This window comes from Paroedura picta, chromosome 3 (assembly GCF_049243985.1).
Source record: "Paroedura picta isolate Pp20150507F chromosome 3, Ppicta_v3.0, whole genome shotgun sequence".
NCBI lineage: Eukaryota > Metazoa > Chordata > Lepidosauria > Squamata > Gekkonidae > Paroedura > Paroedura picta.
Genome location: NC_135371.1, coordinates 38,122,984 through 38,136,328, shown reverse-complemented (window position 1 = coordinate 38,136,328; position 13,345 = coordinate 38,122,984). Strand labels below are relative to the sequence as shown.

The window sequence follows — 13,345 nt, the reverse complement described above, 5'->3', positions numbered from 1 at the left end:
AGAGGTTGCACCATGGGGTAATGGAGTGCAGTTCATTGCTTTGCATTCCCTGAAGTCAGCTGAGCATGTGTTCTGACAAAGCGGTGGGGATCGTGATCTGGATGATCTTTTTGCCCTCACCACCCACCTCTGTGGAAATTTACCCTGATGAAGAATTTTGGAGAACTCTATACGTTTTCGCACTATGTTGTGTTACTTTGAAGCCTGTTGCTTTTGGATTTCACTTGAAACTGGGTGTTTTATGTAGGGTGTATCAATAGATATCTCGGAAGATGATAGACATGATTGGCTTTATTGAAATATTTACCTCCACATGCTGAGTGACATTCTCTTCCTAGTAATACTACTGATTATGCATTGGAGGCTGTCATTATAGCTTATTTGAGTTAATGGCCTGTGCAAATCTCATGCTTGTTTGAGCAGTCACTGAGGATAAGCAACTCTGGCTTTATTTCCAGCGACTTACCCTTTGGGATCACATCACATGCTTCAATTCTGTAGTTATAAAGGTTGGCCTTTTGTAGTATCTTTTTGCAGATGTCGTATGAAAGGGCAAGAAGCAGGAGATAATTAACAAGTAAACAAGGGCTTTCATTGTTCTGGAAAGCTTAAAAGCACTTAGGAATCAGGAGACCTGGTTCATCTAAAATTCAGGGAGCCTCCCCTTGTGTTTTGGACATAAAAATCTACAGAAAGCAGAATGAAACTGAATAAAACGTGCTTTAGGCTCACATGCTATTGAAAGTAGTCATAAATTTGGGAATATAAATGTCTTATGAGTGTATTATGAGCCTTGCTGTTTCAAACACCTCTTCATCTTGGTTGAAATGGGATATCCAAACAAGAGTTGTGCAACTTCCCCAGTTCTATGTTTTGTTTGCCTTCTGAAGTCAGTGACAAAGCTGACGATTCCATGATCATGTTTCTGGGCTCTGCAGAGTTATGATAGCAACAGTTCTATATACAGTTCCCTTCTGTATGCAGGTTTGCAGTGCACTTCTGAGCATGTTTACTCAGAAGTAAGCCCCATTGAGTTTGTTGGAATTTAGCCTAGTGATTGTGCAGTCTTTATGTTTTTAAATAAAGTGAATTTATTTGCATAAACTTAATAGGGGTTTGCTTATATCCTGAAAGAATATCTAAAGAGAAAAGTATTCATGCAAACACACACTTGAAATTAGTTATCAACAGAAGAAGTAATAAGTTCTGAAGGGATACTCACAATTTAGTTGCCTTATACAAATCACTTACTTTGGTAGTGTCTTGGAATAATTTCATTAACTTTAGAAGGAATCTCTTAACTAGATCCCAGTCCCAAACTGCAGCATACATTAAAATGAAGTCAAAATTCACACTTATTATAGGACAGAACTCACTATCCTTTACTGACATTTTGGTAATTTATTTAAAATTCTTGTTCCTTGCCTTATCTTTTATTATAGGACAGTTTAGGATAAGTTATACATGCCACTCATTTGGGTATTTAAAATTCTTGTTCCTTGCCTTATCTTTTCAAATGCAAGTGGCTACAAAATAGCAAAAGCTGCAAGAACACAAACCTCATGATAGTTTCATTGCACCCTTGTGTTTCTTGTTTTAAGGCACAATGTCTTGAGCTTGTCTCCAGGAATTGATGATATCGGTGTTGTCAAGTGGGACCTGGCTCTCTGTCTCCTCCTTATCTGGGTGATATGTTTCTTCTGCATTTGGAAAGGTGTCAAGTCCACTGGGAAGGTGAGTGTTCTCTGCCTGTCTCCTTGTCATTATGATCATGTTTAAATGTCATCTCTGACTGGAACTAAAAGGTAGATTCATTATTTTAAAAGGAATCTATTCCTTACTGAAATATGTCGATGAATCACTATGATATGCTTTATTAGCTGAGGCAAAAGGGCCAAGCTATAATGGTTATGAGGTGTTGAGTCAACTTCTTCAGGTGCCTAAATTCAAACAAAATTTGAGGTCTAAAATTACAGAATTATTTTCCTGGCCAGGTTATGTCCCTGTTGTTGTTTTGACTTTCCAGCCTATTCCTTATTCATCCAAGCATTGAGAACATGTTGCTTTTTGAAGTTTCCTCTTCAGCTAAGTGCACTGAAAACTCAAGAGTTCAAGAATTCATGAACATTGGGTTTTTGTAATTTAAATGTGTTTCCAAACTCAAAGTTTCAAGATCCCATATTCCATCCCTTGCAATTATTTTAATTGTAGAGTGATCTTCTTTGTTTTTTTGCATTTTTAATACAGTAAGTACAGAGATTGGGGGTGTAGGGAAAATTATAAACTACCTTAGAGAATGCTCTAAGACATAATTCCCCTTGCCCACAGGGGTGAAAACAGCATGGAAAGACTGATGTAGTTACATGTGTTGCATTTAGAGACTGGGCTGTCTGCTGGAGTCATTATGGTACAGTCGCCTTTGATATCTGCCTGCTAATCTCCTGAGATTCACTTAAAAGGCAAGAAGATGCATCTCAGGAGCTTTCAGCTGGCTAAACCAATTTCACAAAAACAAAACTCTATTAAACAAAGCAGCAGAGCTGTAATTACCAGGTGGCATGTTGTGACCCTATTAAGAGAAGAAAAGAAAAGCTAATCAGGATTTCACATGTTGATATGTGGTAGGCAGGCCTGTTAAACTCTTGGGGCAAACACAGCCAGAAGCAGACAAGGGGCTCCTGCTGGGAGCCTTCCTCATACACGGCCCGTCTAAACATTGCAGTTTACATGTATTTCCTACTCAGTTGTTCATTCTTCTAGTGCAGGTGTGGCCACACTGGTTCACCAGATGTTTATGAACTACAGTTCCCATGAGCCCCTGCCAGCATGCTCATGGGAATTGTAGTCCATGGACATCTGAAGAGCCACAGTTTGGCCATCCCCACTGTAGTGTGACTATTTTTCTACACTTTCAGATGTTCAGCTTAGGATATATATCCCAGGGTATATTCAGAAGAGTGTAGCAGCAGTCTGGTGGCCTATTTGGGTTCTCCAAAGTGGTCCGAGAGTTAGTAGATTCTTGTGCCACCTTCAACAAGTACTTTTTGGCAAAAATGTAGCAGCATGAAGGCAATCGTGCTTTGGCTCCTTCAGAGAATTCCATTCCAGGTGGATTCCAGTGAGCTGTTGTTGTGCATCCATAGTGAACGGGTCCATGTTTAACCAAGTTGTTTGAAGTGGCCCATTGAACTATGGATATTGACAAAAATGAAAGGGAATGTGAAGGTGTACATAAATCCTTTTGGAAATATGCTTAATTTTTTGGTGAAATCAAACCAAATCGTTCTTCATTTGGAAATATTCCTTTGATAATATTTACTGCATAGAAGACATCTACAGCTCAGAAAGGGGAAAGGAAGGAAGATCTTGATCACTCAACCTTCACTTGCTTCTGTGTGTGTAGTTTCTATATATTTGAGTCTGCTGCATGCTTCCTTAGCTTGTTCTGCATGCATTTGCATAATAGGAATGGAATAAGTTAGTTTGTTGGCTTGAGTCAACAGTGCAGCAAGTTGCTGTCAAAGAGTTTAATAAAGACTCAGCTCTCCATGCTGAGATTTCCCCTCTACTACCTTTAGAAATCTTCATTGAGAAGGTGTATAAGGAAGAATGATTTTTATAAAACAGTGCATTTGCATTTGCCAGAAAAAATGTCAATGGAAAAAATACATAAGGTGAATGTGTGTGTGTGTGAGAGAGAGAGAGAGAGAGAGAGGAAAAAACAAGAATCGTCCCTAGCACTGAGCTTAGAAGAAAAGTCCTTTGCCTTATCCTTAGTGGCAGATAATCCATTTCCTGTTGCTTGATGCACTTTATGGCTTGATGCACTTAAGTTCTGGTTTAGGGAACCATGAAAGCTTTAGGCTTTCTGCAGGGCCTGCAAAACGGAGCTCTTCTGTCAGGTCTATGGTTGAGGCCAGTGCTGGCAGAAGATCAAACGGGGCTCCCCCCTGGAAGATATGCTCCTATTTCGGTCCATCTATTGGTGTGGCTGGTTGTCACACCCCTCCGCTAGCCGTCCCAGCTGTTAGTGGGGGCTAAGGTGGTTTGTTATTGTTTCCGCTATATGGTTTTGTATTGTTGTAATTTTATGGGGTTTTTAATGAGGGTTTTAAATTGGGGATTATACTATTGTACTGAATTTCGTATGTAACTCAGCATGAGCCGGCGTGTTTGAGAGTGGTGGGCAATAAATCAAACAATCATAATACTATTCAAGTGAACTGTCCAAGACAAGGGCAAACAGAAGAGGGGACAATTAAATAGGAGCTATTCCAATCATGACCTGAAATTTCAGATGTATATAAATTAATATATTTGAATCCCTGGGCATCTTATTAGTAAAAGTGATAATTCACCATTTTATTTTTGGGTTTTTAAAAATTATTCCTAGGTTGTCTACGTGACAGCAACATTCCCTTTCATCATGCTTTTCGTACTGTTAATCCGTGGTGTCACCTTACCTGGAGCCGCAGAGGGCATCAAGTTTTATCTTTATCCCGACATGACTCGATTAGCTGATCCTCAGGTGGGTTGTTAGGCCTTGAAAGTGGTGATACTTTCTTCCCATGTTTTAGAAGTGGAAAGTAAGATTATGGCACAGTAGATCTCCCTACTTAGCTTGAGCAATCAAAAGCTAAACTTTGGATGACTTCCACCACTCTCCCCTCCCTCGCTATATCGTTTCGAAAGGTTATTATTGTTAATATATGTTAATGCATTTTTCCATGTATGTATATCTTTTTATATTAAAAGGATTCTGAGGCTTGTAGACTCTGTCCAAATATAGCATCTCAGCTTTTTTTGTTGGTATTAGACTGGACAAGGCAAGGGAGTTAATTTTTGCTTCAGTCTAGTTCTGAAAGACAACAAAATTGTGGAGCGGCAAACAGAACGGTAAGAAGCAATTGTGAGTATTTGCAACTGATTGCAACTGTGTTGTATGGATGCTTCTGGGACAGGTAGTTGAGGACAAATGCCATTCACCCAAGTGCCTGGAAGACACCTATGACAAGATGGGAGAGTCTAGTGCTTTGTTTTTCCTTCCTGTGGTACCTGCTGCATCAGTAAGGCTGTCTTAAGCTCTTCACAAATGATATGACAGCACATTTTTTTTGTCAGCCACAACCTCCAATCCCTGGCAGTGGGTGAATACTGACAGATGAAAAACGGAAATGCAAATGAATCTCTTTTAAATAAATATTGTTGATCCGTTCAGTAAAGGAGAAGACAATGCAAGACAGAAGAACCATGCCCACTGGATACGATCCACCCAGAACACTTTCATACCAACCCTGAAGGAAGGGAAATAACACAAGGGGATGCTCAAAAGCTACTGCTTCTTTGCCTTTCAAAAGATCGAGGCAGTTTTCTGCCCACGTAAACATATGTGGCTCTAATGACCAGGGGCAAGAAACAAATAGAGGGGTAGTATAAGTATTGTGTTGCCTGCTCCTTTAAAACGTTTGACTTCTCAGGAAATTGCTATTACTGTATTTTTGCTGCTGGTGATGATATTCGGAACTGGGCAGTATATATATGCTGTGTGTGTATATGCTGTGTGTGTATAATGCTGTTACTTTCAAGTCAGTCATGTTTTTATGCACTTTTCCCATCTAAATGTTGTGAGTTATTGAAGGAAGTGATTGAAACAAAAGGGGGACATGCTTAGCCAATATGCCTGTCAGTGTGTTTCTGTTGTTTTTCTTGAAGAGACACTCTTTCTTAGAGGTGGGAAGATGCTTGTAGGCTGCATAGTATCGGAAATGCCATTTTACAATGGAGGTTTTCTTCTTTTCTTTAGGTTTGGATAGATGCCGGGACACAAATCTTCTTCTCCTATGCAATCTGCTTAGGTGCAATGACTTCCTTGGGGAGCTACAACAAATACAAATACAACTGCTATAGGCAAGTTTCCTTCCATAGGGGTTTAGTGTGTTAGCTAAATAAATGATGTGTAGGGAACCATGGATTCAAATTTTTTCTGTAATTAACTTCCTCCATGACATATGTGTGACTTAGGGACTGTATGCTGCTGGGATGCCTGAACAGTGGTACCAGTTTTGTGTCTGGCTTCGCAATTTTTTCCGTCCTGGGCTTCATGGCACAAGAGCAAGGGGTGGACATTGCTGAGGTGGCAGAGTCAGGTACGATGGTTTCGGTGGCAGTGATGGTGGGCACTGCCACCCAGTGTGTGAGCAAAGTACTACAAACAATCAACCACAGAGAGAGAGAGAGATTTTTTTAAAAAAACAACAACACCTTTCTGTAAACAAAGTCTAATTTATTTCAAACAGCATAACAAGTTAAATTTTTTTTATTTTTCAAAATCAGTTAAAATGCAAACTAGATTTTCCTAGAAATGAAACGAGAAATGTGTATACATCTTATAAAACTAAAACCTCCTAAGACTGCAGTTTATTCTCTATTGGTTTTGATCCTAATAGACAGGTTTATGGGATCTCCACAGGCCCACCATGTTTGTATATGGATGGAAACTATGCTAGAAAAAAGGTCTGGATTTTTTAGTGGCACTTCTCGCATTTCATTGTGAAGCCATAATGGAATGTATATGATCTGGAACAAGCCCATATAGAATTTGGGGTGGGGTGGGGTGGGGGGGAGTAGAGAGATCTGTTTTCCTGCCAGTCCATGCACAATGCACATCTGCCCACTGGCCCCTCTTTGTATGAGCAGTGCTGTGAGCATGTGCTCAGAACTGTTCGATACACCTTTCCATGGGAAGATCAGAATGGATATAGGACTGCATTTCTAAGTTATTGCGTGTTTTGTTAAATAGTCCGGAGCTACTGAAAAAATCCAAACCGAACCAAAATATCTCTCTTAATTTTGTTACCTTTGATCAAAACATGCAAATCCTCTTGGACTTCCCTTGTAGCACTTGAGCAAGTGAGGCACTCCTAGGCTGTTATGCCTTTGAAGCTCAGACACCCTAAGCCAGAGGCTTACCTTACATCATCCGATACCTCAGGCAGTGTATTGAAGTCTAGAGGCCATTGATTAGACTGGCAGCAGGTTGAACAAGTGATGGCTGTAGTTGGAAAAAAGAATCCTTGGGGATCCCAAATGGACACGTTACATTAGTCCCTCTGAATGCCTACACGAGAAAGTCTAGGCCAGCTTTAGAAAGGGAAGAAACGGTGAATTGGCCCCAAGTGTAAAACCCCAGAAAGCCTTTAAGAGCATCCACCTAGACTTGCAGACACAGGCTAATGAGGGCACTACAGGGACAGCTCTTTTGCTCTGTGATTTCCATACCATTTTGTCAGAGAGATTCCTTTTTCTTCCTCTGATGCCATTTCAGTAGTGGCACAGCATTCCTGTGGAGTTTTTTCATTTCTCCTTCAGTTATTTTAATAACCAAATCCAGCACTCTTCTTCTAGGCAGAGGAAGAAAAAAGAAAGTGGGAGTGTGATGTGTAACATCTCTAAATCTGTTGGCATATAAACCTGTATATTTGATCTCCAGTCTATTTTTTTCTTATAAAATCCTGGCCATAAGCCAGCACGGAGGTAGACTTAAGTGTTGATTTTCAGTTGGTCTAAGTAAGGTTATCTGGTGCTAGGTTGTGGCTTCACTATCCCCAAGTCTTCAAGTCGGCTATCATTTTGAAGCCCATTTCTTTGAAAAAGTGACTGGCAACCTGACCCTAGCCACATTTACTCAGAAGTAAGTGCCACGTGGTCCACAGACTTTCAGGGGTCTGTGGCTAGGGTACTAGCCTAAGGTACATTGTGAATGAACAGACAATTAAATAACAAGATAATTGATCATAGTGAGTTGCATGCAAGAAGACTTGCTAGAAGTTGGGCTTACCTGACAGATGAGCCAAATGTTCTCACTTCTGTGCAGCTGTAATGTAGGAGAGTCCTTTCAGAGCAGCTGGAAATGTGTGCAGATCTAAAAGCCCACTGGCAGGCTTTAGCAGGGAGTTGCAAAACTGAATTTAGACCTTCCCCTATTTCCCATCTTAAGGAACTGAATGATTGGAGTTTTTCTTCTTAAAAAGGGCTCCACCTGCCAATCTTCAGCAGTTTGATTGTGAAGGGGAATTGCTAGTACAGAACCCATTCGAACATGAGGTTTCTCATGCAGCTAGGGATATACATTGGATGCACACTTACATGAGTGTAACATTAACTGAATTATGCCCCATTGCCCCAATCCACAGAAAGTTCTTTGTGCTCATCCCCCTGAAATCTGTTGGATGGGATGGTAATGAACAACTTGCATCATGTTAATGTTACTGGGACATAAGCCCAATTTTTTTCCCTGTGAGTTGAAGCCCAAGGGTTTATGGGGCATTAGCTTCTTTTTTCTTCCCTTGTATCTTGGTTAAATGTGAAAGAAAATGGAAGGGAGTAACAGCACCAGCAGTGAGTGAGGAGCTTTGATCCTTGACAAGAATTCTCCTGCTGTACTTTGTGACAGAAGATACGCTTCCAGTAGAGGGGAAAATGGTGTTTTAATCTGACTTTCAGAGATTTGAACACTAATGGTCTTTCTTTTTTAAACAAAGTTTGCATGAAAACTTTTGATTCAGTGTTTTCTCACCATTTTCAAAACAACCCAAATTCAAAATTAAATAACATTTTGCAGCTTCTCAGTCTTTATAATGTTTCCATCAGTTCTACCACCTGGTAAAGTGACACTGAAAATAAAATGAGAAATCTCATTGTGATGCAGTGAATGTTTTGTACCATAAAACTGAGCATAGTTTTGACTTCCAGGTGGCTTGTCCACAAAGATAACACAGAGTAATTCACCCTTGACTTTGCTGTTACTAATTATAGTAGGAGGTACGTTAGCCTTGTTTCATTTAGAAGAAATATTTTCTTAATTAAAGGAACAGAATACAATTTCTGCAGCAGTTGTTAAGTGTAGCGGGAAACATCAGAGAATAGCATATGGATTTATTGTAGCCGTAATGGACACTAAACCAATAACACAACATGGCTGCCAGTTACATCACTGGATAAGACCTAACAGTTATGCAGATAATCAGTTGTTGCTTTAGAAAGGAAACCAGTAAGTCAGTTCATTCGCTATTTTATGCAAACACTGTTCTGTTGCTGAGTGCCAACCCAGAAGCAGAAGGCCTTGTTTATGTTTTGCTTTGTCCAAAGATTTCAGGAACTGGCCCCTGCCTTAATTGCATGTCACATGCCAGGTGCCCCTCGCCCATCATAGCTTGTTTGTGAATGACACATGCATGATTTGGCATGCAATGGATAAGCAATGGCTTTTTTGGATTTAAGGACTGCAGTTCCTGTTGGAGCCATGCATGCTTCTATGTCAGATAAAAGGATCTCAATGAATTCCGTCGTGGAATCTTCAGTTGGGCCTGGGTTTATCTGAATGGAACCAGGCATCCCTAGTGGGGGGGGGGGAGGTGGGGTCTTGCCTTCAAGAGTAGCTGGTTACTTACTGTCTCTTCTCCCTTTCCCCCTTTCCTTTCTTCTCTCTTTATCCCTCTAGGTCCAGGACTGGCCTTTATTGCCTACCCGAAAGCTGTGAGCATGATGCCACTGCCAACTTTTTGGGCTATTCTTTTTTTTATTATGCTTCTTTTGCTTGGCCTGGATAGCCAGGTGAGTCACCACATTAATGCACAGTGATGGAAAACCTGTATTTGCATGTTAAATTGCTTCTCTTGCATTTTTTAAATTCTGAATCCATCATGTCATAGATGGAGCAGGAATGGATTTTGTATCTCTCTGGGCTTAATAAATTAACAAATTTTAAGAATATATTAAAATCAATTAACTCCCACCCATTCGGGAAACCCTTCCAGGGCTATCAAGAAACCCCAGGGTTTCACAAAACCCTGGTTGAGAAAGCCTGGTCTAGATAGACCTCTGGCCTGATCCAGCAGGACTCTTCTTACGTTGTTTATAAACCTTATATCCACACAACCCTGCACACAGATGGCATGCAGTTTGACCCAAGTAATGTGGGCTTAAATTTGCAGGGAGTGCGAGGGAAGATTAGGCCTGCAATATTGTTTATGATTAACCAAGAAGCTTTGATAGGTGCCAGTAACTATCAACAGTTTTACACTATATGATATATTGCCTGGGTGATTTACTAATTAAGACACTTTTTGGCTTGTTTTCTGAGTGACTAAGCATCTTTATCAAGGGCACAAGAAGTTCTAGCACTTTTGAAAAAAACAGCTTTCTGAAACCAGTGGATAGACTGATTTGGTATAGCTGGACTCATTTAACTATACAATTCATACGGTTATTGTTACTCTCTGGGAAAATGGAAGGTTTGGGTTTTTTCCACAAGGCCTCTTCTTTGCACTGCACAAAGAAACCTGTTAATAATTTCTAGACAATTGCTAGTTGCACAGATGTACTGGGGATTTAAGGGGCATTTCTTTGAGGTTAAGATTTTAAATTAACAAGCTCCCATTTATTCTTTGCTAAAGTAGCTTTAACGTCAAATAAATCTACTTGACAGGGGCAAACTGTTTACTGAATTTAGAACCTCTCATATGAGCAGAGCTTAGTGGAGTTTCCCCCTCTGGTTGCTACTCACTTGATCTCTTAAATTGTCAAAGCATTCCATTTGTTCTAAATGGCTCTTTAGTGCTTAATCTTTGAACTCCAGTGAGTGACTTTTAATCACTTCCAAATTGAATGTTAAAACATGCTCAACATTTGGTCCTGCAACCAAGTGCTTATGTAAATTGAGGGTTGCCTAGTAATTTTAAGTCATTTCTCACTGTGTCGAATAATTAAAACTAATTGGAGCACTTAATGTTTTGTTTGCTTTTGGAGTGCTGTCAAGCAGGATTTTGGAATGCTAGAGCAGCTTAGGAACAAGTTGGACCAACTGTTAACATTGCAACAGAAATTACCCAGGCGTTTATATAAGGATGTAGGTTACAAAAGGCGTTTGACACTGTCTTTTCTGAGTAAAGCACAAAGAACTAGTGGCTCCTTGACAGAAAGAGACGTATGGTGTCTATGTGTATATTACATTATAGGAAGATGAGAAGAAGAGTGTATGGGGTTTCGAACATTGCTAGCGAATGGGGCCAGTTTGAAAATACTTGTCCATCACAAGGTCTCCCAACAGAGGATTGCCTGCAGGGGCTTCTTTTGCTTTGAGGAGGACGGGGTTTATATGTAACTTGCCTTTGGTGAGCGATTGCTGAATAAGAACCATCAGGGAAGTAGCCCAGCTGGTCTTTTCCAGCAAAAGCAACAAAAACAGCACGTCTGCTGAACACTTTGTGTTCTAATATAGGAAGACTCATTAAATTATTGAGGGCGGGCATAATCTGTGGATCAGCTCAGGCTACTCTCCCTGAACTGAAGCAAGCACCACTCTAAGGAAGTAGTTTTGTGTGCTTTACAAACCACCCACCATGAAGTTATGTGAAGAGTTGGATTTGGCCCCATAAGGCCTTGCACGGTTGTTTATTGCAAATCATTAATAAAGCTCTTGCTCACAGCTTTCTTGAATTCTAATGTTACATTGTAAGCCAGGTTGGCATTATGACTGCCTTGCAGTCACTTCATAAACGTCATTGAACAACAGTTGCAATTAGGGAAAGAATCTGAAAGGTGACCTTAGTCTAGGCCTCGTTCTTTAATACGGCCATACAAGTCCTTTACTTTCCTACTATTGTGGCTGATTCACAATTAGTATCATATTTGGTGTTTGCTTACATTGGCATCTATTAAATTAATTCAGGAACAAACTGGGCAATACATTTTTGTGTTTCTCTAGCCTATTTTGGCAGTTTACAGCAAAAATAATTGGCCTTACAAGGACACACACGCACACCCCAAGAAATTTTGGCCTGTATTGAGCCTCTCACCTAGATTTACACAACTGTTAAAGAAATGGTTGTTTCTAATTTAAATAACAAAAAAGAGAGATTTCCTGTGAATCCAAAGAAAAACTTAAAAATGCATCACTAATCTGGCCCCTTGGTCAAACCATCAGATCATTTTTTCTTTAACCACAGGCTGTGCTGTTATGGGTTGCAGACAGACTAAGATTCTTCCTCTGCTTACTGGGGGAGGGGCAAGATGCTTCTCTGTGTAAAGTGCTTGTTTATGGGAAGATAGTCCTGCTCCTTCTCTCTTCTCTCTCTTCACTGTAAATACCTGGTGGGCTGCATGTGTCCCTCAATTCCCTGTCTATATTTCCAGTTTTGGTGGGCCCCTTTCTACAAACTCAAATAACTTGACAGAGTACAGAAGGAGGAGTAGACCAGGATGTAAAATGTTTGCACGGATGAAATCATGGCTCAAAACTGAACTAAGATGAAATCTTCTCTGACCCTGCTTTCAAGGGGTGCTTTTTGAAAGGCGACTGTGTGGATTTTACTCCTGTGCTAGAATTGCTGGTGCTGGTTGTAAAAGAATGAAGCGTTTGTGCATTTGTTCAGTGCATTTCCTTTTCTTCTTCCCTTCTAGTTTGTTGAAGTTGAAGGACAGATCACATCATTAGTTGATCTGTACCCATCCTTCCTAAGGAAGGGTTACCGACGGGAAATCTTCATTGCTATAGTGTGCTTCCTCAGCTATCTTCTGGGACTAACTATGGTGACTGAAGTAAGTAAGACTGTGACAGAAACAGCTTCACTTTGCTGCGTTTTGCAATGTGAATCCATGCCACAAAAACAGGAGGCAGAGCCCAAAAGAGAAACAATGTTCCATAAGGATACGTTCTGTAAGACAATTTTGTTTGGCAACTCTTGATCCAGATTTCAATTCCAAAATATTGAAATTCTGCTAGTTTAGTGTATGTTAACTCAAGTTCAGTATTATTAGTGTCCCCTTTGATGCTTTCCTCCAGTGCACATTCATATAAAAATTATATTTGATTTTATTATACAAGAAATTGCCTTGACTTTTGTGGCCTATGTTAGCCCAATCTCATCAGAACTTGGAAGCTAAGCAGGGTCAGCTCTGGTTAGAATTTTAATGGGAGACACCCAGAGTTGCTACACAAAGGCAGGCAATGACATCCTTTGCTTCAGTTGTGACTTGATAGCATTTTCCACCATGTACAAGAAGTTGGGCTCAATTCCACTTCTTACTGCAGCTCTTCTCTCACATGGCTTTTGGCCATGAAGGTCCCATGGCCCTTTTGGTGGTCAAAAGGGACTCTGCCCTCTCTTTCCCACCAGATGAAGAACTGGTTGGATCCAGCTTTAATTACAAAAAAAAAATGAGACAAAGTTAAGGCACGTGGGACATTATTGCCAGAGTGTAATCTATCATATTGAATTTAGAGGCCATTAGGGAAGCTAGAAGGCTCTGGAAACTTTGAAAAGTCATTACTGTGCATGAAAGAGAG

The 13,345-nt window shown here is 40.3% G+C and overlaps 1 protein-coding gene across 7 annotated transcripts in view; it reads left to right on the top strand.

Annotated features, from left to right (window-relative positions):
* SLC6A6 (solute carrier family 6 member 6) overlaps positions 1 to 13,345 on the top strand; it is a 58,582-nt gene that overhangs the window by 35,758 nt on the left and 9,479 nt on the right. For all 7 annotated transcript variants that reach the window (XM_077325352.1, XM_077325351.1, XM_077325347.1 and 4 more), the window contains 6 exons: positions 1,602 to 1,734; positions 4,394 to 4,528; positions 5,804 to 5,907; positions 6,022 to 6,146; positions 9,500 to 9,612; positions 12,460 to 12,597. In XM_077325352.1, coding sequence (XP_077181467.1) covers positions 1,602 to 1,734; positions 4,394 to 4,528; positions 5,804 to 5,907; positions 6,022 to 6,146; positions 9,500 to 9,612; positions 12,460 to 12,597 — 748 coding nt within the window. The remainder of the gene's footprint in view (positions 1 to 1,601; positions 1,735 to 4,393; positions 4,529 to 5,803; positions 5,908 to 6,021; positions 6,147 to 9,499; positions 9,613 to 12,459; positions 12,598 to 13,345) is intronic.